Genomic DNA, 25,616 nt, shown 5'->3' with positions numbered 1-25,616 from the left:
TCAACCAGGACCTCAAACCAAGGATTACAATGACTTATTCTAGTCAGGTCAGCTCTCAATTCTTCTAATTGATTTCAGAGAGAAAAACTGATCCAACAGTCAGAAAGGAGCATCTCCCTATGCTCATTCATTCATTCAACAAGCATTTAAGCACTGAATATTTGCCAGTGCTAGGAATATAAAGATAAAAATAAAAATAGCCTTTGTGCTCAAGGAGTTTACATTACACTGTACACAGAAAATCTAAACAAAGTGAATACAAAGAAATTTGGGAAGGAAAGACCCAAACAATGATGGAAGATCAGAAAAGGCCTTGTGTAGGAAGTAGCACTGGAGCTGGGGCATGAAGGAGTTTAGATGGCAATGAGCAGGGAGGAAGTGCACTGAGAAGATGGTCTGAGCAATGCCATGGAGGAAGGTGAGATGTGGATGAGGAAAGTCATTCCTTGGAACAGAGTTCCAGTGTGAGGAAACAGTGTGCGGAAAAGGAACAGGAAATCAGCCACCAAGGACAGCATCATGCAGAATACAATTAGAGTTTCCAAACTGTAATACACAGTTGCTTTGGCTCAATCAACCCATGACTGGAAGTATAATCCAAGGGGACAGAAGGACCTGCTGCAAATATATTCAAACAAGTTTTCTTAGTTACACGCACATGCATACACACACAAATACACACACATAAGTATATATTCATTCTTCAATCATTGGCATATGAAATATATATTCTTTATTTAAATTTGTATATATTATGCATATATAATGTATGTATATTTATATATACATTGTATATATTTACATATATACATTATTTTATATATGATGTAAAAAATAGATACATATATAAAGAATAAATATATACAGAAAAAAAATATATATATATATAAAGAATAAGATCAGAGGGGATAGAGGAGGAAGACTGAAGAGACAGCTCCCAACAGTGACCTCCATTTCTTTTTCAATGAAATACAAAGCAAAATGATCAGCTGAGAGGAGAAGACATCATAAAAGGTTTCCAGAGGGATAAAAGAGCCTGAAATCATGACAAAGGTGAGTGAGACAGCAAACTGATTAGGAAAGTGTAAAAGGATTGCCTTTCTTCAGGGAAAGCCCAGTTGATTTTATGTAGCATAAATTTTAAAGGATACAGTGAATCATTTCATTATTTTCTTCGGTACAATCGGCAACAGGTGAATAAGACTGAAGGAGACCGATTATGGTTGTCATCTAACACTGGGTTTTGACAGGGCGTGGTAAGACAAAGGGCAAGGAATTTAGAGAGTAGGAGAGAGTAAAACTGATTTACTGGGGGATTAAGATAGGTAAGCGAGGAAAGTCTAGCCAGAGTAGGTAGAGATGATGAACTAGAAAAGAATCAAGGAGTAAAGGAATTGGAAGTCATGTCAAAGATAAAGAACTTTATGAAAAATTGCTCTGAATGACTACTAATAATAAAATGCAAAGCCAAACAACTCTAAGGTTTTATATCCCATTCAACAAACTGACAAAAATGATAAATAAGAGGAAAATTCAATGTTGGAGTGGGTGGAAAAAAAACAGGCACCTTACTAATGAATCAGTGGGCTCAATCTAGAAAATGATTCATTATATGAACAATACATTATTATACAAAATATTTTGTAATTATGTACATTATACTTATAGTAGGTTTTGGGTACAGGATGGCTATTTATTTCCTCTATCCAAAAGAAATGTTTAAAAAATAAAAAAAAAATTATTAAAAACGTATGCACAAACCATTCCCAATAAGATCAGGAGTGAAACAAGGTTGCCCACTATCACCATTACTGTTTAATATTGTATTAGAAATGCTAGCTTTGGCAATAAGAGTTGAGAAAGAGATTAAAGGAATAAGAATAGGCAATGAGGAAACCAAATTATCACTCTTTGCTGATGATTTGATGGTATACTTAGAGAACCCCAGAGACTCTACTAAAAAGTTATTAAAAACATATGCATGGTTTTTGATTTCTTACTCAGGTTAATTTTATCTTATTTCCAAGTCTGATTTTTCTTGTTCAACAAGACAACTATATAAATATATATACATATATTGTATTTAACATATACTTTAACATATTTAACATGTATGGGACTACCTGCCATCTGGGAGAGGGCGTGGGGGGAAGGAGGGGAAAAATTGGAACAGAAGATTTTGCAATTGTCAATGATGAAAAATTATCCATGCATCTACCTTGTAAATAAAAAGCTATAATAATAAAAAAAAAAGTATGCATTGACAAATAAGTAAAGCATGAAACAAGAGGTGAAGAGTCTCAGGAGGTTTGTGAGATTGCTCATCAACTATTTATTTCCCTTTTACTTCTGTGCATTTTGGACACAACTCACACATGTGAATTTTCCATGCCTTGGCTTGGATGGTCTTAGTCCTCGCATCTTTAAGATCCTCCTGGTGATGGTCATCATCTTCCATGAGAAGTTATTACAGAGATCATCTCTTTCTGAACAACCAGTATCCAGACCCAGGAACTCCCAATCTCTCAAAACCATAAGGTTGCTCTGATAAAGCTGATCCATTTCAGGATCACTGTTTTGTTGCCGATGGTCAGGGAAAGAAACAGTTAGGGATTGGAAAACAAGTCCCATGCAAAACCAACTAAACAACACATATTCCTTCTGCCACACACTCACCATAGTCATTGCTCTGAGGAAGGGGGTGGAGGAAAGGAAAGAGATCCCTATCATCCCCCACCTATGAGAAGTCCAAGAGAGACATCCCAAATGGTATGTTCTGGGAAAGGAGAGTCTTTCTTTTTTTTTTTTTTCCCCTGAAGCAATTGGGATTAAGTGATTTGCCCAGGGTCACACAGCTAGGAAGGGTTAAGTGTCTGAGGCCAGCTTTGACCTCAGATCCTCCTGAATTTAGGGTTGGTGCTCTATCCAAGAGTCAGTCATTCTTAAAGTCTAAATAACAAAACTATTCTTGGTTTAATAGGCAATCCTCTTTGACACGGTCCCTACCACTACCACTGATGTTGACCACGGGAGCCATTCAGGAGCTTAGCAAGGAAACAAGACCCAGGACTATTCCTATGCAAGTTCCACAAGATGTCCCAGTCTGATGGATCAAGGTGTTGCATCCATTACAGAAGAAAAATAGATTCTAAGTTGCAAACAGAATGTAACTATGCATGAGAGACAACCGGTGCTGGAAGCAGAATGCCACATACAGGGGACATATGGCAGGCCAGTTTGACTGGGATGAAGGATCCAAGAAAAAAAAATGAAATAAAACTGGAAAAGGATCCAGGAGGTGAAAGACAGGCCGAGGAACTTGAGTTTTATCCTAAAAGCAATCAGGAGGCTCTTAAGATCATGATTGTCCTAATAAAAAGCACTAGTTTCTAGGAATTAAATAATATCATATGAGGTCAGAGTAGTGAGATCCCACCCATCCTTTCTCTGAACTCAGAAATCTGCTCTTCCCCAAACTTTCATGCCTGAAGCTGGATTCTGCCTTCAGTTGGGTTGCCCAGAAAGGGCATCATATTAAAAACAGAACCCCAGCTCTGCAGTGAAGGGGGAACTTTACCTTTATGACTCCTGAATGGTTCCCATGGTCACCATCAGTGGTCAAGGTGGGGACTGTGTCAAATGACTGCTAAGTTCTCTTTCAGCTCTGAGCCTATGATCCTATGAACTTTGACTAAAGCAGAGTCTGCTTAGGTCTGGAGTGCATCATTCGAGACACTTTCAGTCCCTTCCCAGAGGGGCGTTAGAGCCCGGCACTCATCTTGCCTGAAGGCACCAGCTCCTGGGGTAACCTTGCTGCACTGAATCAGCCACTCTCCTTTAAGCTCCTTTTATTCAGTTTAATTCAACAAGCAAAATAATGATCAACCAAGAAGCACTGATGAAGCACCTACTGTGTGCCAGGTGCTGGGCTCCCTGAATAAGAGAAAGACGGCCTTCAAAGATCTGAGCACAGCTATATCACCAGAACCAAGAGTGATCGTCTTTGGACAGGTGCTAACTCAGACACGACAGTGGAGTCCTGAGCGTGTCTCCTCTAGAACACTGCCAGTGGCCTTAGAAAGTGCTGTTACCCTAGAAGACGTGGCATTTGATCCGTGGCTGGCACCCACTACCGAGATGCTACAAGAGCAACAGGTGTCAGACACAGAAAAGCAAAGGGGCAGCTACAAGAGAGCCCCGGAAGGCCTGCTTTTGGGCTATAGGGTTACCCATGGAAAATCACCTCCTTACAGCTTGGGGCTGCTGGAGGGCACCAAACACCCCTCTGGAGGTTTGGAAGTACTGAGGCTTCACTGCCTCTGACAATCAATAGCTCCCTTCCAAACTTAGCTTAAAAGTGGTGGCCTCCATGAAGACTTCTCTAAGCCTCCTTCCCCACTGCCACAGAGCCTTCCTCCTAATCCTTATATTTATTGTTCATGTGCTCATGTGTACATAAGGGATTTCCCCCTGCAGAACACAAATTGCTTGAAGATAAAGATTAGTTCAATTGTTTTCTTTGCGTTTCCAGTGCCTAGAACAGTATCAGACCCTGTGTATGTATGTGTGTGTATAAATATGTGGGCAAATATGTATGCATGTATGTATATGTGCACAAATATTTATATACAGATAGAGGTAGGTATTCATATGTTTACATGGGCATACTTTTTTTTAACCAGATCTGTAATTTCATTGTTATGGAGGCCTCCCAGTGAGGAATTTCCGCCAATCCTACTTGGCCACTTAGAGTCTTAGAGAGTATAAGCACTGGATGCTCTGGATGGCTAAGGTTCTGACATGAGTCCCACAACCATTATGTTGCCAGAGGCAGAATCTGAATACAGCTCCTTCTGACTCTGAGTCAAAGCTGAATATGGGTCCTTCTGACTCTGAAGTCAAAGCTGAATATGGGTCCTTCTGACTCTGAGGTCAAAGCTGAATACGGGTTCTTCTGGCACTGAGGTCAAAGCTGAATATGGGTCCTTCTGACTCTGAGGTCAAAGCTGAATATGGGTCCTTCTGACTCTGAAGTCAAAGCTGAATATGGATCCTTCTGACTCTGAGGTCAAAGCTAAATACGGGTCCTTCTGGCACTGAGGTCAAATCTGAATACAGGTCCTTCTGATTCTGAAGTCAAATCTGAATACGGGTCCTTCTGACTCTAAAGTCAAATCTGAATACGAGACCTTCTGGCTCTGAGGTCAAATCTGAATACGGGTCCTTCTGATTCTGAAGTCAAATCTGAATACGGGTCCTTCTGACTCTAAAGTCAAATCTGAATACGAGACCTTCTGGCTCTGAGGTCAAATCTGAATACAGGTCCTTCTGACTCTGAAGTCAAATCTGAATATGAGACCTGGCACTGAGGTCAAATCTGAATATAGGTCCTTCTGATTCTGAAGTCAAATCTGAATATGGGTCCTTCTGACTCTGAAGTGAACTCTCTGATGGATATAGTCAGAAAAGAAGGTAAGCTCTTTTAGAACGGGGTCCATTTTTGTCTCTGTATTCCCAGCATTTAGCTGATACATGGTAGGTTAATAAAATTTGCTCATTGACTTCAATGCAGTACCCCGCATCCAGTATATCCATCAGAGAGAGTTGATCTGAAAGCCAGAAGGACCTGTATTCAGATTTATTGCTAAACAAGAGATAGGGAAGACTATGAAATAGCAAATAGATAATTTTAATTATATTAACTTGAAAGGGTTTTGGACAAACAAGACCAATACAACCAAGATTAGAAGGGAAACAGAAAGCTGGGAAACAATTTTACAGCTAGTATCTCTGACAAAGGTCTCATTTCTCAAATATATAGAAATACAAGACATTCCCCAATTGATAAATGGTCAGAGGATACTTAGTTTTCAACTAAAGAAATCAAATCTGTCTAAAATCATATGATTCAAAGCTCTAAGCAATGCTTTGACTAGAGAAGTGGAAATTCAAACAATTCTGATGTACCATCTCACACCCATCAGGTTGGCTAACATGACAAAAAGGGAAACTGATAAATGTTGGAGAGGCTGGGGGAAAATTGGGATACTGATGCACTGTTGGTGGAGTTGTGAACTGACCCAACAATTTTAGAGAGCAATTTGGAACTATACCCAAAGATCAAACTCTGCATATCCTTTCATCCAGCAATACCACTATTAGGATTATATCCAGAAGAGATCATAAAAAAGAGAAAGGACCTACATACACCAAAATATTTGTGGCAGCTTTTTTTATGATGGCAAAAAATTGGAAATTGAGGAGATGTCCACCAATTTGAGAAATGACTAAAAAAGGTGTGGTATATGAATTAATGGAATATTATTGTACAATAAGAAATGATGAACAGATGACTTTTGGAGAAACCTAAAAAGACAAGAGTTGATGCAAAGTGAAATGTTATTATGTACTATATTTTTCTAGTACCGATCATTGTGTGATGGTGAACTATGAATGGCTTAGCTCTTCTCATCAATACAATGATCCAAGACAATTCCAAAGGACTCATGATGGGAAATGCAATCTACATCCAGAGAAAGAATCGAGGGATTACAAATGCAAATGGAAACATACTATTTTTACTTTATTTTTTCATATTTTTTTCCTTTTGGTCTATTTCTTCTTTCACAATATGACTAATACAGGAAAATATGCCATTGTTTCTGGATCATAGCATCCGTGGAGAGGGGAGGAAAGCATAAGGCTGGAAATGTAAGAAGGGTCCAAGTTTTGCAGAATTTTAAAGGCCGAATACCAGATAGTGTTTTTGATTTTGTAAGGAATGGAGCAATTTCTGTTGTGACTAGAGGGTGACATGAGTATAAATATTCCTGAGGAAAAACACTTTGGCAAATGAGTGGAGGATAAATTGGAGAGACTTGAGGCAGGGGGACTAATTAAAAGATTATTATAATAGTCCAGGAAACAGATAAGTGCCTGAAGTTCGAAATCATATATAAGACATACTAGAAAATAGAACATTTAGCCATAGATTGTTATATGAAGTGAATGAGAAGGAGGAATCAAGGATGACACCAAGTTTGGGTCCCAGGTGACTGGAGGCTAGATAGTACAGAGCACAAGCCCTGGAGTCAGTAGGACCTGAGTCCTGAGTTCAAATCCAACCTCAGACACTTATTTACTACCTGTGTGACCCTAGGCAAGTCACTTAATCTCAATTGCCTTACTAAAAAAAAAAAGGGGGGAGGGGGAATTAGATAACAAATTTGTAGTGGACCCCATTTGGCACAGTTTTGTGATTTCTTTCAATTAACCCCAATTCTCCATCATAGTATATAGATAGGACAGCTGGTCATCACCCCAGAAGAGCAGAAACCTTAAATACATTCTGATAACAGAGACTTCACTGATAAACCAAAAACTACCTTGTCTATATATATGGAGAAGTGTATCACCCATCTTGGTCACTAGGTGGTGAATTATTAGGTCATGGTAATTTATGAAATAAAAGAAATACAGAATGAGTCCCACTTCTATCCTGGTTCCAGAGTCCGAGGTTCTCAGTTCAAATTTGGACTCTGCCATTGAATATCTATGTGATCTTGAACACTTAATATCTCTGGACATCAGTTTCTCCAAGTGTATAAAGAGGGGGACAGACTATACCTCTCCATGATCCCATGGTTCTCTTTGTTAAGATAAACGGAGTTGGCTGTTGTTGTTCAGCTGTGTCTGACTCTGTGACCCCATTTGGCGTTTTCTTGGCAAAGACACTGAAGTAGTTTGCCATTTCCTTCTCCAGATCATTTTACAGATGAGGAAATAAGTTAGTGACTTGCCCAGGGTCACATAGCTGCTCAGTGTCTGGGGCCTGATTTGAACTCAGGAAAATAAATATTCCTGACTTTAGGCCCAGTGCTCTATCCACTACACCATGTAGATGCCCTAGAAAAATTAGCAAATAATTCAATGAGATATGTCTTTGAGAAACAAAAGGCCATCATGAAGATTACAATTACGGATATGGAAGAGGTGATTGTCAACATCCTCCTTGTACACAGAGGAAGAAATGGAGACTCAGATAAAACTTGTCCAAGAGCACAAGGGTGCTAAGGCAATAGAGATGGGATTTGAATCTTTATTCCGACTCCGGGATCCTCCTCACAGTGCCATAATGTCTTCACGATGGCTTCACGAGGCAGAGAAATTCTGCAAAGGTCTAGATAACACCTTTCAAAACAAGGCAATCTGCACAGTGCTACTCCAGCACCTGGCCTTCTGGCCATTCCTCATCCAAGACACTATCTCCTCATTCTTTGACTTCTCATTAGCTGTCCTCCTTCTTCCTCCCCTTTGCCTCCTGGCTCCCCAGCTTGCCTGGAGTCTCAGCAAAGCCCCACTTCTGCCAGAAGCTTTCACCTGTCCACCTCCATCTTATTGCCTCCTCTCTGAGATTACCCCAGTTTAACTGGTCTGTCTCTTATTTGTACACAGCTGTTGTTTATAATCTTCTCTGTACGTGCATTTTGTCACCCTGTTACACAAGAGCTCCCTGAGGGCAGAAAATGGCCTTTGCCTTTCTTTATATTCCTAGTGTTTAGTGCAAGGCCTGCCAAGAAGTGGGCCCTTAATAAATGCTTGTTGACTGACCAATATGTAATTAAGAAAATGACACAACTCAAAATGGTAGCCTTTAATATTTATTATCTGGGGGCAGTTAGATGGAGCAGTGGATAGAGCACTAGCCCTGAAGTCAGGAAGACCTGAGTTCAAATCTGATCTCAGACACCTAACACTACCTAGCTGTGTGATCCTGGGCAAATTATTTAACCCCAATTGCCTAAGGAAAAAAAAAAGTATTATCTGAATCCCAAAGCAGTCAATTCCATGAAGGGTCCCACTGGATAATAAGAACTTTTTTCTGACAAGGAAATCCCAAGGCTTTTTGTGGATTGCTATCTACCACTAGAGGGCATTGTGCTATTTTCCTTCATATAAATATCTTTCCATCATATAAATATCTGATATTTTAAGTTCAGGGGATTATTGCATCCTATTTATTGCTGGAAGGGACCTCAGTGGGAATGTTCCACAACTCCTTCATTTTACAAATAAGTAAATTGAGGCCCAGGGAGGTAAGAGTTGCTAAAGCTCACACAGTCTCTGACTCCAGAGATAGTGTGTTCTTTCCATGGTATCCCAGAATCCATGGTATCTACTTCATTCCCATCCACCTAAATCTTGGGCCAGCTCTTACCACCTACCTGGGAGGGCTCTACCTGAAGCCCCACTAACTCATCACTCCTCACCCTTGCCATATTCCCCAAAATGAAGTTCTTCCACACTTATTGGACACGGTCACAAATGAGGATGACAAAGAAGTAAGGTTCCAAAAAAAAAGAAATAATTAATTAAATTAAAAATAAAGAAGAAAGAAGGAGGGAGAAGGAGGAGGAAGAAGGAGGAAGAAAAAGGAAGAAAAGAAAAAAATAGTAAGGTTCCCAAAATCACAAAACTTGAAGAGTTGGAAAATAATCTCAGCAGCCATTTGGTCCAACTTATTCCCCAAAGCAATGATTCCTCATTATGATATCCCTAAAAAATGGCTTTCCTAGGGGCAGCTAGTTGGTACAGTGCATAGAGCACCAGCCCAGAAGTCAGGAGGACCTGAGTTCAAATCTGATCTCAGACAATGTACACTTCCTAGCTATGCCACTCTGGGCAAGTCATTTAATCCCAATTGCCTCGGCAAAAAAAAAAAAAAAAAAAAAAAAAAAAAAAAAAAAAAAAAAAAAGCTTCCCACGTGACTAATATAAATTATGTTTTACATGTTTGCACAGATATAATCCATATTAAATTGCTTACTATTTTATGGAATGGGAGGAGGAGGGAGGGAGAAAATTGGGAACTCAATTTTTTTAAGAAGAAGAAAGACAGAGACAGAGGGAGAAAGGAACAGATAGAGAGACAAAGAGACAGAGAGAGGGAGAGGGAGAAATGGAGAAAGAAGAGACAGAGATAAAGACAGATAAGGAGAGAGAGAAAGAGGGAAGGAGAGGGAGAGAGAGAGGGAGCAAAAGAGAGAAGGGGGGGTATATACAGAAAAACAATCACAAAACATACAACAAAGCAATAGAAAATAATTTCAAGGAGAAGGTGCTAATAACTACAAGAAAGATAGATAATCCTCGTTCCCTGGAAGGATACTGAAGGGAAACCAGATATCCAATGAGGTGGAGTTTAGCAAGAATCAGCCATGTTAGATATGAATGACCAACTGGACAGGGCATGGAATGAAATGGAATGTTGTCCATGGGGAACAGCTAGGAGACCATTGGACTAAATGGAGAATACTTAAAAGGGAATAATATCAACGTGGGTAGAAATCAGAATGTTTTATGGTCGAATGTGATGACTGCATATTTAAAATCAGCCCAGAGTCAGGAATTCAGGTTAAGGGAAAAATCTTCAATCTTTATTCTCAGTAGAGGTGAGGGGGGATTGAGATAGCAATATGGGCAAGAAAGATTGTGATAGCAATATGGGCAGCTGTGACAGGAAACCAGCTAGCAGAGGGGGATCAGAGATGAAGGGCCATAGAGATAGCAATGTGAGCAGCTGTGTCAAGACGCCAGCCAGCAGTCTCTCCTTCCCCTTCCCTATTTTTTTCGTTTCCTATACAACACATCAGGATTTGCACAAAGAGTGGGCGGGGGACCATTCTTTCTCCAAGCTTATATATTAATAGAGTGTGGTCCAATTACTATTTAGCCTCACATGCTTGGCACCTCAGTGCATCAACTCGAGCCTCAGCCCATTACATCTCCCCCTTTCTTTTGTTTTTGGAGGAGCGTCTTAATGTCTCTGTTTCTCCTCTCTACTATTGCCTGACCTTGAGGATTAAAGGGTATGCCAGTGGTGTGTAAAATCTTATACTGTGCACAAAAGTGTGCAGTCGTTCAGTCATTTACAATCATGTCTGACTCTTATGGGGTTTTCTTGACAGAGATACTGCAACGGTTTGCCATTCCCTCTTCCGGATGAGGAAATTAAAGCAAATGCATAAATGACTTGCAATGTCACACATCTAGGAAGTATCTGAGGCTGGATTTGAATTCAGGTCTTTCTGACTCCTGGTCCAGGACTTTACCCATTCTGCACCTAACTGCCCCAACATGCAGAGATCCTTAAATGCTAGGCAAAGGATTCTAGAAACAAGAGGGAGTCTTCTGTGACTCCTGCATAGGGAAGGATGTTCCAAGATTATCAATCCAGCAGCTGCATGGAAGACAGCAAAGACAAATGCAAGTCCAGGAGACCTGTTATTATATTAGGACGCTCTGACAATTTTTAGGGACAGCCGGGCAGGATCTGCATGAGAGTAATGAAAAAGAAGGTTATCACTTCTGGGTCTCTGGGGCTGCTCTGTGCCAAGTGAATTTTAAATATATGATTAAATTTGTGCTAGCCATAAAATGTCATTTAAACAAAGGTACGCTTCAGCCAAACTGTCAAAATGATCAATTCGTCTAGTTAATAAAATCAGAATTAATGAGGTGTTACCGTTTTATTTTTATACATCTTTGTATTTCATATCACAGCCAGGACCAGCTGGCCTCTCTCATCACCTTTAAACGGCTAACCATTTGACAATTAAAAAAAAAAAAAAAACACAATCCTATTATCCCTGAATGTATTCCTCAATCTATATAATGAACACATATCAGCATTTGGTATTTAGTAGACAACCTATGGGCAAGAAGATGGTGCAGTGGATAGAGCGCTGGGCCTGGAGTCGAAAAGATTCATCTTCACAGAGTCAAATCTAGCTTCAACCAGTTTGCTGGTCTGTAAAATGATCTGGACAAGGAAATAACAAACTACGCCAGTATCTGTCAAGAAAAATCCCAAATAGGATCACAGAGAGTCACACATGACTGGGATGACTAAACAATAAACAGGTGAACCCAGTTTAATATGAAAGGTTATTAGTTCAGGGCCTAGGTAGACCAACTAAGTTTGTCCCAAATTGTTTCCCTATAAACCGGGCCAATCATTGAACTAGAACGTTTGATGAGAACAAATCACTGCAAGTACATTTGTTCTTTTTGAAAAACTTCAGGGCATTCAGGCCCCACTGATAATGAGTCTGTAACTGTTACTTGCAAACATAATTTTGTGCTACATGAAAAATATGGGCACATACACACACACACACACACACACAATGGGAAGGGGAACATTCTGGCCTGAGATTTGAGCAGGATAAGGTATGAAATCTGTATGTGGAAACTCCCACAGATGAGCAATTCTTAGGTAAAATACTTCCTTCTCCGAGTCTCACCTTCCTTATCTATATGAGGTTAGACTAGATGAATCCTGAATCAATAATATTATCTATGATCTTCTTTAAAATCTCTTCTACCTCAAAGGTTCTTAGATGATATCCTGGGGCTAAGAATTGTCTCACAGCTTCAGAACACGGAACACGGAAATGGTCACTGGCTGTAATTATAGAAGCCATTGTAGGCTCTGTTGGAGTGATAGAATTTCCACCCATTTGTACAAAAGGAACAGTCACACTCAGAGCTCCCACCCTGATCAAATGTGAGACAGAGTATGTGTGTGTATATAAGAGACAGACAGACAGAGAGAAAGAGAGACACAGAGAGACGGGGGACAGAGAGAGGGAGGAAAGGAGAGAACTAAATGTTCTCTGCTGAGAGGTTTATTTTTTAACTATCCTGTTAGAGGAAATGTGGAAGAGTAAAGACTCCTTTCGGCTTTCCTCAGCCCCACTCTGGCTTTATGCGTTCCACAAATCCACAAAGCTCAGACGTCCTTTCTACCAAGTGCCAACATTCACCAAGTCCTTAGAATCAAATTCGTCATTTTCAGATTATCTTCAGGACTCACTGAATCCCAGGTTTGTACCCAGAAAATGATGGCCTACTCAACAGTTTGGGTAATTTATCTGTCATTTGGGGGGGAGGGGGAAGGAGCCTGAAGTGGATAGTGTACTGGCCCTGAAGTCAGAAGGACCTGAATTCAAATTCAGTCTCAGACACTTAAAACTTACCTAGCTGTGACCCTACACAAGTCACTTAATCCCAAATGCCTCACAAAAATGTTATTTTTCCTTCTCTGATCTCCATTTATTTGAAATTACGTAACAGTAACAAGTGCTTTACATACATCCTCAACAACCCTGAGTAGACATTACTATTTCCATTTTAGAGACGAGGAAACTGAAGACAGAGAATGAGTTACTTGCTTAAAGTCACCCAATGAGTGTTTAAGGGTAGATTTAAACACAGGTACTCCTCATTCCAGGTCCCGAACTCAGTTCACTATCCTATTTCCACTCTCTATAATCCCCAACTTGCTTTTCTTTCTCATATAAACTAATCACTACACATTGTTAAATAAACTTGGCTTGGAATACAAGGGACTATGATTTTTTTTTTCAGTGTCATAGGCCTACAGAATATATCCCAGGGAAAATCAGAACCCTTCAAATAAATTAATTTGTTTTTAGCAACAAAATGTGTCAGTTTTTTTAACTTTTACATCAAGTAAACATCTCATCTTTGGAAATCACAATATGTTAATACCTCACTTAAGGCCCATCCCCAATACAAACGAAGAGCCAAAAATAGAGGAGTTAGTTTAGAGATTCCCTCAGACGGCTACTCTAGGTTGGTATTGTTGTTAAAGCAGTTGGTGACAAAATGGATACAACAATAAGGCTGGAGTCAGGTAGGCCCGAGTTCAAATCCAGCCTCAGACATTTCCTAGTTGTGTGATCCGGAGCAAGTCACTTCGCTTACGCTTACGTGTGACTGAAGGAGATGGCAAACTATCCAATATCTTTGTCAAGAAAACTCTCGGACTGTCCCACAAAGAGTGGGACAGAACTGATGTACTGACCAACAGTTAAATGTTTTAATTTTCAGCAATACTAAGAAATGTGGTCCTGGTTTTCCAGGCCCAGGGAAAAGAAGCAACCAGTATAAAAAAGAGCTGCAAATGGAAGCAAATATAATTACATCTGTTACAACCAACAAGGGAAGAGAGAGAAGGAACATGAAACTAGACCAAGAAATTCAGTCAGGCCTTCCAATTCAGAGACAAATAATTTTATAAACCTAAATAGCCAGCAGCCATCTTTGACTCATAGCACTACTAACCATTTATGTTCATATGATACTTACTGCACTACAAAACCATTATGTTCACAATACTGAGTCACCGAGAGGCTTTCAGGAAGCTGTTTAAAGATGGCATTTTTAGAAAAAGTTCCATAAAAATTAGTTTTATGGATTTCTTTTTAAATATTGATACTTAAAAGGGTAATGTTGGCTTTAAAATGTACTTATTTGGAGTCCCTCATTACTCCTGGCTGGCTGAACTGCAGCGTATTGTACCGTGAAGCGAGTGCACACATGGTTGCAGAAAGGGCTGTTGGGATAAGCCAAGATCAGCTGTCTGCAAACACTTGGCAAAAGTCAAGTTTGTAAGGAGGCTGTAAGCAGAGAGGGTTAAAGGGAAGCTATTGATCTTAAGTTCTATCATTGCCCAATGGAATAAAAAACTAAGGTCAAAGAGAATCACAGATCCAGAGATAGGACCTCAAAAGTCATCTAGTCCAGCTCCCCTTTATTTTAGAGATAACAGACCCAGTTAAGGTAGGTGGTGTGCCCAAGGCCACCTGGATACAGGGGACTTGAACCCAGAGCTCTGACTCCAGTTGTAATACTTGTGCCAAGCATCCACAGTAAGGAATATCGAGGTCCCCTGCACTTGTCCTTTTGAGTTTCCATTTTTTCACTAGCTGTGAACCCAGAGTAGGCAAGCCTCTGAATGTGTCCGAGGATGGCCCTCACCCCTCCCCAAGCTGAGAAGAGTGTCTTGTTTGCATCTCAAGTTGGATTCCAGGTGTCCTTGGGAGTCAAGGCAAGCCCTAGTCAGTCTACAGGAGGCTGAGTAAGAGCTTGTGCAGCTGGCCCTGCAGAAGAGCATTTCCTCCTATCTTCACGGTCTGTCACTTTCTGACTTTTGCCATTGCCTTGCCCCTTCCGTTTGGGAGGGTGCCTTTATCCACCTTCCCCTGTTACCTTTATTTGGTTTCCTCCTCTCTTAGTCCTGTGACAAATGTGCAAACCCATATGGATCACGGAGCCCTCTGGTTCCACAGGCATTTCTCGTGGCAATAGTTTTCACCTACCGTTGTGGTGACTGCCTGCTGACCTCCATTAAGTTTAAGGTCTCTCTCTCCCAGCCCTTCAGCATCCCCCCCGCTGCAAGCCCAGCCTTGCTGCTGCTGCCAGGCAGTCCTGTCCAATCGTGCACGACCCATCTGGGCTCTGCTTGGCAGATATCAACCCTTTTGGATCGGCCATTTCCGCCACCACATTTTATATTAGAGGAAAAAAAAGTGAAATGTGAAATGACTTGCCAGGGGTCTAACAGCCAGCCAGTGTCTGAGGCATTTTGGAACTCAGGATGTCTTCAAAACTGACCCCCTAGCTGCCTCAAATGAGAAGGGTGTTTGTGTGGGTGATGTGTGTGATGTAGTGCAGTGTGTTTCACACATACACACACCCTTTACTGGGCAGGAGGGTGGGAGACTCATCATTTTCCATTTCCATGTCCAGGATGAGAATCTTTGTTGCTTTCCATCAGGAAAACAAAGTCCCCCAATGTCTTCGTTCCCCACACATAGAATTGTAAGAATAAACAGACACAGCCTGTGCTCTGGATTGCTCTGCGAACATCGATCTTCAACGGAAACTTCCAATATTTGCTCTCCCTTTGAAACTATTACCTGCGACCACACTAATGGGGTTTCAGTCCAGAAGACTTTTTTCCAGGAGCCAAATTTGAGAGGGGCTTAGTCAAGGACTCCCCACATCTCTCTTTGGAGAGGGGAAATATCCCCCAAATTCACTTCAACTCCTTAAAACTCGCAAAGGCTTTCCACCAGAGTTCTGTGCCAGTCACAGTTTCAGCATTAAAAATGTGATTTCTCATCAGAGAACAGGGACTACATCACACAAATCTCTTCCCCCAGTAAATAGCAAAGCACCAATCACATGACAGGTACTGAATACTTGGTTAAAGAATGTTTAGAAATGAAATACTTTCATCTTAGATTTCAAACGAGGTTGACCAGTTGGATCAAAAGAATTAAGAAAATGCTTAGCTGTGGCTAGACCTTAAATTTCCTTCCCAGACACACCATTTACAAAGGTCTTAGAATTTGCTATATTTTAGAAACCAAATAGTCTATTCCCAAAAGATGCTAATATTATACCATTATAAAAACTACTGTACAATTTAAATTTTATTAGAGAAATTTTTACACTTTATTACAATTCTCAGAAAGTCCTACGAGTGTATGCATTTCCCAGGGATATGCTAAAACCGGTATCTGTAATGTTTCCTTTGACAACCCTGTTAACATAAAAGGTCCTTGTTATGTTTATTCTAAATTAAAAACCCTTGTACACTTGTTTGATAGCAATCGAGAGTCCCTGCAGTGGTTAATTTTAGCATAAATCCTTAAACGATAGCTTTTTCAAACTCGAGTGCAACTGGATAACCATTCTAGGGTCTATCTATTCCCAAGAGATTAATCTACCAAAAATACATAGGGTGTCATGTTTTGCGTGGTGATTTTTCAAAAAGAAACAAAAGCCTGCTAACAAAGTAGAACATAAGTACAAGGGAGATGATAGGTCAATAAAGTACAAACATCTTATCCAGTTGTGTTGTTTAAAATGAGAAATAGGTATTTTCTATAAATCAAGGGGAGAAGCATCACTGAAATTTTTTTTAATAGTTTGCCAAATATACAGTTATTAGGATTATCTAAATATCACTTAAATTATAAAACTGGTATAGATGATTCTATAAAATAATGAACACAAGTTACATATCATCAAGCCCTGTAGTCCAGTAATGGCCCCCAAAGCCCAACAGCATGAATTACAGTCAAACACATTTTTAAGGAGACATAATTTAGACATTTAAATCAAAGAAACTAAGACCAGACTACGTACATTCATTCAAGTACAATAAATTTAGCTTTTCAGTTTTATAATCATCAGTTAAAAACAAAAGTTTAGGTGCAATTTCACATGTTCTCATATACTTTTCCAGTCCAGTTCCCAGAGCAATAAAGTGTCTTTGTGCACTCCATTTTCTTTTATAAGCAGGTGCAATATACATTGTTTATAGAATATTTCACGTCATATTAAAACTGTTAATACATACTGTAGGTGAACACCATATTAAAACTCAATCCCAATAACTACAAAATTTCAAAAAGACTTGAAAGCACGCTAATTACTGTTTAAACACTTAAGCTCTATGATTCCTTGTATGGGAGTCATCAAAATAATTGGGAATAACTGACTCCGACTCCAAAAAGAGGAGCCTTTCTATCCTTCCAAAATATTAATAGTATATATTACAACTTAGTCATTTCCCCTACATTTCAAAAGGAACTTTTATCTTCACTATCATTTTCATACTTTGAAAACCTAGGATCAAAGTCTAAAATAAATATTAGTACAATACTACTATTAAATTATTCTATATGAGAAAAATGTGTAGTATTTTGCTTGTGGATATGTGATGGAATGTACTTCACAGTTCATTTTATTACATTAATTCTACTTTATATGTCACTGAATGAACATCCAAGTAAAACGTACCATCCGAATAAGAAATAAGAAAATTTAAGGCCTTTGGATGTCATCTGTCATCTATCATCAATACATAAACTCCAAGATTATGCAGAAGTAATGCTGCCGTATAATATGAACACAAAACATTTCCAGCTGTTTTAAAAGCCATCTTAACTCTGAATATGGACATATTTAAACTATAGTTTGTATTTCACACAAATATATTTAAAGGTGATTTTTTTTTTAAAAAAGGTATATTCTCTAAAGATCAAAGTAAAATAATCATATTCTTCAAAATTACTTTCTTTTAAATGGTGGCTAAACTTTTCATTTGTCATCACATTAGCTAATTCATGTTTCTGAAAATCTGACATGTTTTTACATACTAGCCTTGACATTTTAAAGCCATCAACAGTTCTATAAGGTTACAAAGATACCAAATCAAAAGTTGAAGGCACTCAAGAAGGAAGGTTATTGCAAAGCAATGTAAACAATGTGAAAAGCAAACAAAAGCATTAGCAAAAGGCAGGTATTGACCAAAGGCTACTACTAAAGTGATGGCAACTCTTTAAAATGGACACTTTAAATTAGATTTCTATGTTATTGACAACAAATCCTTAATGGTTTCTACCTTCTTTCCTCCACTCTAAATTTTTTTATATAGATCAAATATATGAAAACTGCAAGCCAGCACCCTGGGTAATAGCAATCCTCTTAAATATTCACTTGTATCCACGCAGAGAGGCAAAAAGGTCTTACTCCACTGAATGCAATCTAAAACTTGGAAATTGTGAACTGGTAATGTATAAAAACAAAACGAAATAAGGTTTTTTTGTACATGCATAACAATTAACCAACAATGGGTTGAAAATACAAGCTTCATGGTAAAGCCATTTAATATATGTTTTCATAGGTTCTTTTTTTTTTTTGTAAAACTATTTAGATAAAATATTGAACATTTTTTATAATTGCTTAATAGTTTATGATTCAATCTATGCAACTTCCATCCATATTAAAAATACCAATTAACATAAATACTTTGTTATAAAAACTATTATACAATTTTCAATTTTATTAGAAACTTTTACATAGTTATCACAATTCTCAGAAAGTCCTCTGAGCAGGTGCATTCATAGGGAATACGCTAAAACCAGTATCTATAATGCCTTTAATAACTATGGCAACCCTGTTAACATAAAAGGTCTTTGTTATGCTTAGTGTTTAAAAACTCATGTTTTGATAGTTTAAATGTTTGCTAGTGAGCATGAATGGTTAATTAACTGGTTAATTTTAGCACAAATTTCTAATTGGTGATAGGTTGCATTTTTTTTTTTTTAAGGACAGTTGTTTAACCATGTCTAGTCAGATTCTCTATGCTAGATAAGGAACTTAAAAGGGAGGAGTTAGATGAGAAAGATGTAAAAATATAAACAAAAAGAATTAAGTTCTAATCCTTTCCCTGAAAAACAGAATAACTGTTTTGACATAACAATTGAATTTCACTAGCCAAAGACAGGATACTGATTTCACAAAAATATAACTGAAATGACAGTTAAATCAGACTTAAACTAATGTTAATCTTACGAGTTTCAGGTTTAATGAATTCATAATATTAATGGCCTTTTTTAATAGGGGAAAAAAGTGGTAATTTTCTTGATTTGGTTTTCTTTGCTTTCCTTTTTCAGCCCAAGATTTCACCATTATTCTGGTATATGGGGTGTGTGGGGGTGTGTGTGTGGGTGTATAAAAAGATAGAAATTATGGCAGTACGGGGAGGGCAAAGAAGATGGAGGAAGAGATGGTATCCTAGAAGACATGACAAAAGCCCAATTACTGCTATTACAGAAAGAAACCAACTCTCAAAACTAACTCCTAAACAACCACACAAGCAACTGAATTTTTCTCCTGCTTATGAAACTGTAAAATGCAATGGGACTTAAAAATGCAATAGAATTTATGAAGGTACATTCAATCACAAAATGATTTTCTATAAAGCAGCTCTATTTTTTCATATTCAGGCATTTTAACATCCTGTTCTTTGAATTAGGAAGTCATGAGTATTCCTATTGATCCTCCGCACCTATCTGAACAAAAGGAAGAGAGAGGGGGGAAAAGAGAAACAGAAAAAGAGAAAGACAGAAAGACCAAGACATAGGAGTTTATAAGCACAAATAATTCTGACCCTTACAAGTGGTTTAAAAATATTTTCTCTTTTAAAAGCTATCATGTGGAAAGGCTAAAAAATAACCAACAGCCAAGCATGTATTTTCCTGGAATGTGGCAAATTTAGAAATGAATCAAAATACAAGAATAAGTATATGGATTACAATAGAAAAGATTTTTTAAAACCCCAAATATAATCAACATTTCCCCTTCAACTTAGTCTAGACTTAAATATAAAAGGACTCAAGTACTTCTGATTGATTTTCAACAGATCCTAACTATACAGTTTGCAAGATGCTGGAAAACTAACCTTATGTGTTTTGTCTAATGTTTTCTCCTTTAAGCAAAACTGAAACTAAACTCAGATGACATTTTTCCATTATGAACTAGGCTTTCAAATTATGACTGACCGGACTAGAACCAAAATAGCACTCCCTCTTCCAAAAATGAATGTGAAAAAGTTTCAGGTATGCAATTAAAAAAAAAAAAATTATGGCATCATTAAAGTTTTTTTCTTGTTCACTTACAGCAAATACTTAAGAATCCAATTTTTAAATTTATACAAAAATACCTAAGAATGTGTGCAAAGTGGCATCTTCCCTCAATAAAATTCAATTCTAAAGGTGAAAGTCATCATTAAATGTGATCTAAAATATAAGACTATATTTAATTAAACTCTATTGACTTGAATAATAGTAAAAAGTTGGATTTTATGGAAAAAACATTGAATCCTATTATAATACACCAAAGGAAAAAAAATCTGTTACTGAATAATCACTAATACTACTAATGACTACTGTCGTTGGTTATGGTGAGACATGACTTTAGCAACAAGTCCACAGGGTTTCTCTCAAAACAAATGGTGGTAAAATGAAATGGCCTCGAAGAACAAAATACTATTAAAAAAATTATAAAGAACAAAATCTCAAATCTCCATTGAGTAAGAGTTTTGATTCTTTTGGAAAAGAAAGCTACAAAAATGCATTCATCTCTAAAATGCAAAGCTGTAGTTTTTTTTAAAGAATTTTGTTTGTTTGTTTTGGGCGCAAATCAATGCCTTTCCGATTCTAAATTATTTTTATTATTTCAGATAGACAGTATAAGAAGTCTATTGTTGTCTTTCAAACACGCCATTATGAAAATGAAAGGGATTATCTTTTTAAAATGCAACAAAAATATTATCCACTTTGAGAAAGAAGCACCTTAGCACCTTTGATCTGCTGGTCTGAACATGGAAGAGAGAATCTAGACTATCATTATTACTTCTTCATCAACTCAGACTTTCTCCAGTTTAGTAACTTGGTCCAGGGCCACAGATGAGGCTCAGGATATCAACTTGTCCCTTCTAGTTTTCAGTCTGTTTTCGAATCACTATGGCTCAATGGCATGGTGGGGTGGACAGGGATGCACTGATGAATTTGCTACAGGAAGCTAAAATTGAACCCTTCAAACTCAAGAGTTTTTATTTAACTTAGGCCAAACAGACATAAGACAAGTACCACCACATCCCCTGCTTAACATTTCCTATGTTTTTTCCTTTGTTCATAGTTTTCTAATGAACAGCTATTAATTAGTTTTCCTGAGTAAGAGTATAAAAAAGTGAACCCTTCTACCAAAAAGTACAAAGACAAATAAAATGTAGTTGAATCACAATACAAATCTGTTACATAACATTACGAGGGAGATTTGTTGCTGTTCTTCATTATCATTGGCCCCATAAAAAGAACGTAGCAAAGAATTTAATTATCTAAAATATTTTGCAGTACAGTAATTAGATGTTTCAGCCCATAAACATATCCCTCATCCTTCGTGTTGCTAGGAAATACATGAGCAAAGTCGATCATCCTCACTTCCACATCTGTACTTTCAGGGAGCTCTGTGGGACGATGGTAGAAGACTTTTTCCAGTTGAGAAAGAACATTCCCATTCAAGTGTTCCTGTGACATACAATTGCCGCTTTTCCATACACTGCCTCGCTCCCCGTTTTCAACTTTTAATGAAGTCTGACCAGGATGATTCTTGGAATATGCTTCTTTATGACGCACATACACTTTGCCTACAGAGGCCCCTCGTTTTCCGTTCTCTGTAGAGCTCAATAAATGAATGTTGTTGTTATACTCAAGTACTTCAGTGTCTGGCAGCTGCCCTTTGGCCCAAATGGTCTTCTGTGATGAAGTTCCATCACCCAATTTGTTAGCTGCTGACAGAGGTGAACCTTCATAAACAAAGAGTAAGGAACTTGCATAAAAGTTAAGTTGATTCTGGCTTTCAAACCACTTAAGAATTTTCTCAATCTTCTGAATGCTGGCAGCAACTGCATCTTTTCTCAAACAGTAACCATTATGAAAAAATCTGGACACTCCTGCCAAAAGGAAAACAAGATCATTATAGGAAAATGATAAACAAAGCTATCAATCACTTTTTAGAAGAGCTTCTCATATACCAGAGAAAACTATCGACATTCCTCCCTATTCTAGTCCTTCACTTTTGAGGAAGAACAATAAGAATAACATTCAGACATTGTTTTCTATTTTAGAGTATTTGGGGCTAGTAGAAAATGTCAGAATCACAGCCACAAGAAATAGAAATGTGCTTTTCAGACAAAAAAATGGAACAAAGAAACAGTTCTATTCAGTCTTTCAACCACCCTCCTTTTCAACAGGACTTGATCCCAAACACCATTATGAGAAACTTTAATAAGGGAATCTGGTAGAATCTGAATGAAGGTCAGCAGCTAATTTCACATTTAGAAGAATCAAAAATCCCTATCTTGTTAGTATCTATTCATCGAAACTAGATTTAAATGAAAAGGATGTGAAAACCAATTGGTTCTTTGAATCCCAAAATGATATGTGGTATATGGCTAACAGTTAATAAATGCTTGTAAATGGATGGAGATGTATATCTTAAATGTTAACTTTCAGATATTGCCATCTTCATTGATTTTTATTCTATTTATTCTAATTAAAGCAATATTATGGGTCATGAAGGTTCAGCTAACTTTCAAGGATGTTTAGAGTCTATGCAGTATATGAAATTAGAGCTCATTAGATCAATCATTACCCACAGTTCAAGATTTTTACTGTTCCCTTTTTGTGCCCATTTGGGATTCAAGTGGCACAAATACCCATCATTAACTTACACTAAGTAGTTTCTGTATTGTAAAATATGAACTATGAAAATAACATGTATAGAATATTAGCTATTCAGCCTGAAGGATTATTTTAATCAACTTGTGTGCAGAAGCCAGTCTGCTTATTATGTTAAGTATGTTACCATTGTAGTACAAGAAAGAAAATGTAGTCAAACAAACTAAGCAAAATTCTTACTCTTCAGGTTTTAAGTATGGATATGTTTTCTGCACATACAAGGAAAATTCTCACAAAAACTCCTCTAAATTCTCTAAGTTTTCCTCTACCCTAGGGTTAGATTGAATCCCCAATGACATTTATCAGGAAAGTAGGTATACATAATATTTTTTGCCACAAAAACTTTATACACGTATCTGGCAAAAACAGCTTCCAATCTTAAAAAAGAAGAAAAAAAAATGAAAGCAAAAAAACCCTTCAACTCAACTATTAAATATGGCACAAGAAGGCAAAGGAGAAAAATCCTTAAAATACCTTTACTATATAGTTTCTCCACACTAACGTCCTCCTTTGGTTCATCCTTATGAACAAAGGTTCATTATGAACCAGGGTTCTGAAAGGTGATGTGCAGTTGACACAAGCTCAAGAGTCCAAGAGTGTCTGCATTTCTGTTGGACTAGGTTAGTTAACAAGACTTTACCAAGTTGACTAAAGGATAAAAAGTTTTTCAGTCACTTCTGGGAAAAAAAAAAAAAAACTCCTGAAACTTGCCTATCAAGTTGTAGATAGGTTGAATGGAGGAAATACCTAACTTAGCCAAAAAATAAAAAAATAAAAAAAAATCTGTTGAAAGCAACTTGTATCTTAAGAATATTCTCACTAAGTATGATGATTATTGGCTTAGAGCTAGCAGAGACTCAGAAATCACCTTCGAACATGCCCTTATTTTCTCTCTCTCTCTGAGGAAACTGGGTCAAAAGTATACAATGACTTGGCCATGATCTCACAGCTATTAAAATTAGCAGAGCTGGTATGTGAACCTATACAATTCTTAGGAAATTCTATTCACTGCCCATCCATGTTTTATTTTTGAAAGTCTCTCACTCAACTACTGTAAATTCATCTTGACAATAATTTCTAACTCTCACTAGAGAAGGGAATAAAGACAGTTAATGTAGCTTTAAGAATACTGAAATTATCATAAAATCCAATTAATTAGACACCTTGAGCCCTTACCATCTTTGACGGTTTCTTTAGTTAAACTTCTTCCATAGTGCTGGTTCTGTGTCTCATAACTATCAGAATGAGCATGGTAAACCTGTCAGGAAAAAAAAAAGAGAATATACATATTTTAGGAATAAGTTTTTTTTTTTTTTGGGGGGGGGGAAGGGGGGCCTCAATTATAAACAGCTAATCTTTACTCCATGTGAAGAGTCAACATCATTCTCCAATGCTTTGAGCCAATGAATAATTTCAAAGGTCCTCTCTTAGATATAGTGGATACAAGGCTAGGAGGCTAGTCAGGAGGTTACTGCAAAAGTCCAGATGAGAGATGATAAGGGCCTGAAATTGATGTCAGTGTAAACAGAGAGGAGGAAATGGAAGTGAGATGCATTATGTGAATAGACATGTGGGACAAGGAAAAGGGAGAAATCAAAGATGGCACCAATGCCAGAAAGACGCCACTAAGAATGCCTCAAAGGACAATAGTATCATCAACTGGAGAGGAATGAGTTTGGGGAAGAAAATAATGTAGTAAGACCTGTAATAAAGGTCACAACCCATCCATATCTGCCCCTCCTGGAAGATACTCTTCCACCAAAACAAAAAGGGCAGTTGTAGGGATCTTACTAATTTCTGCGCTCAATGCAGAGTCTCCTCTCCAGGGAGCTCCTGAAGCTGCCAAGAGAGCCTACCACAGGGGTGGAGGTGGGATATGGAGGTGGGAAGCCTTCCCAAAAGCACCTGCCCAATTGCAGCAGGTTCATAACTACTATGATAGGCTACACTGGCTTAGAAACATTGAAGCTGAGAGTGGGAATAGGACAGTCATGAGTAGATACAGGGACAAGGAGAACAAGCCTTACAATTGGCAGGACATGGAGGAAACACCATTCATGTTCCCATTTTCTGAGCAGTTAACTGAAGCTCTGGCTGAATGAGCTGAAAGTGACCTTCTGGTCTTCTGTCTCTCCAAATGTTTACACTGGCTGCCTATCTCATCACTTCCTAACCCCTCAAAACAAACACACACACACACACACACACAATCTCATTTCTGCCTCTCTAAATCCTTATTCATCTTAAATGCAGTGCAAATGTCACTCTCCATGAAGACACAGGAATCCCTGTTGCTGTCTTCTTTCTCCTCCTACCCCAATTGTTCATTCTTTCTTCATCAAATAATCTTGTGCGTATTTCTCTCTCCTCCCACTGACCCTGCACCACATAGAAAGAGGTGTGCAACATTTCCTGCACTGAATATTAGCAGTGAAAAGGGACCTAAGAGATCCCCTAGTCCAGCTTGCTCCTTTTACAAATGAGAAAACCGTGACCCCAAATTGTGCTGGATCTGGAGGCAGAGGTGGTGGAGGGAGATCTGGCTCTGCAGCCTGGGTGACCCTGGACAAGTACCTTGCTGACCACCCTCTCCTGGGTTTACATGACAATCTTCTCTTGGCATAGTTTTAGCATGCACACACACCACTC

At 38.2% G+C, this 25,616-nt stretch overlaps 1 protein-coding gene and 1 long non-coding RNA gene across 2 annotated transcripts in view; one reads left to right on the top strand and one right to left on the bottom strand.

Moving 5' to 3' along the window:
• The first annotated feature begins 12,217 nt into the window (after positions 1-12,217).
• Positions 12,218-19,051, top strand: LOC127552150 (uncharacterized). Its single transcript, XR_007951273.1, has 2 exons — positions 12,218-12,887; positions 18,320-19,051. It is a non-coding gene; the product is annotated as an uncharacterized LOC127552150 (long non-coding RNA).
• Positions 16,290-25,616, bottom strand: part of IPMK (inositol polyphosphate multikinase) — a 77,618-nt gene continuing 68,291 nt past the window's right edge. The window contains exons 5-6 of the mRNA XM_051982634.1: positions 24,144-24,225; positions 16,290-22,180 (exon numbers count right to left, since the gene is read on the bottom strand). Coding sequence (XP_051838594.1) covers positions 21,558-22,180; positions 24,144-24,225 — 705 coding nt within the window. The 3' untranslated portion in view covers positions 16,290-21,557. The remainder of the gene's footprint in view (positions 22,181-24,143; positions 24,226-25,616) is intronic.

The sequence above is a fragment of the Antechinus flavipes genome, chromosome 2 (genome assembly GCF_016432865.1).
Source record: "Antechinus flavipes isolate AdamAnt ecotype Samford, QLD, Australia chromosome 2, AdamAnt_v2, whole genome shotgun sequence".
In the NCBI taxonomy this organism is placed as follows: Eukaryota; Metazoa; Chordata; class Mammalia; order Dasyuromorphia; family Dasyuridae; genus Antechinus; species Antechinus flavipes.
Note: the sequence above shows the minus strand (reverse complement) of the source record. Positions and strands in the feature narration are given on the sequence as shown.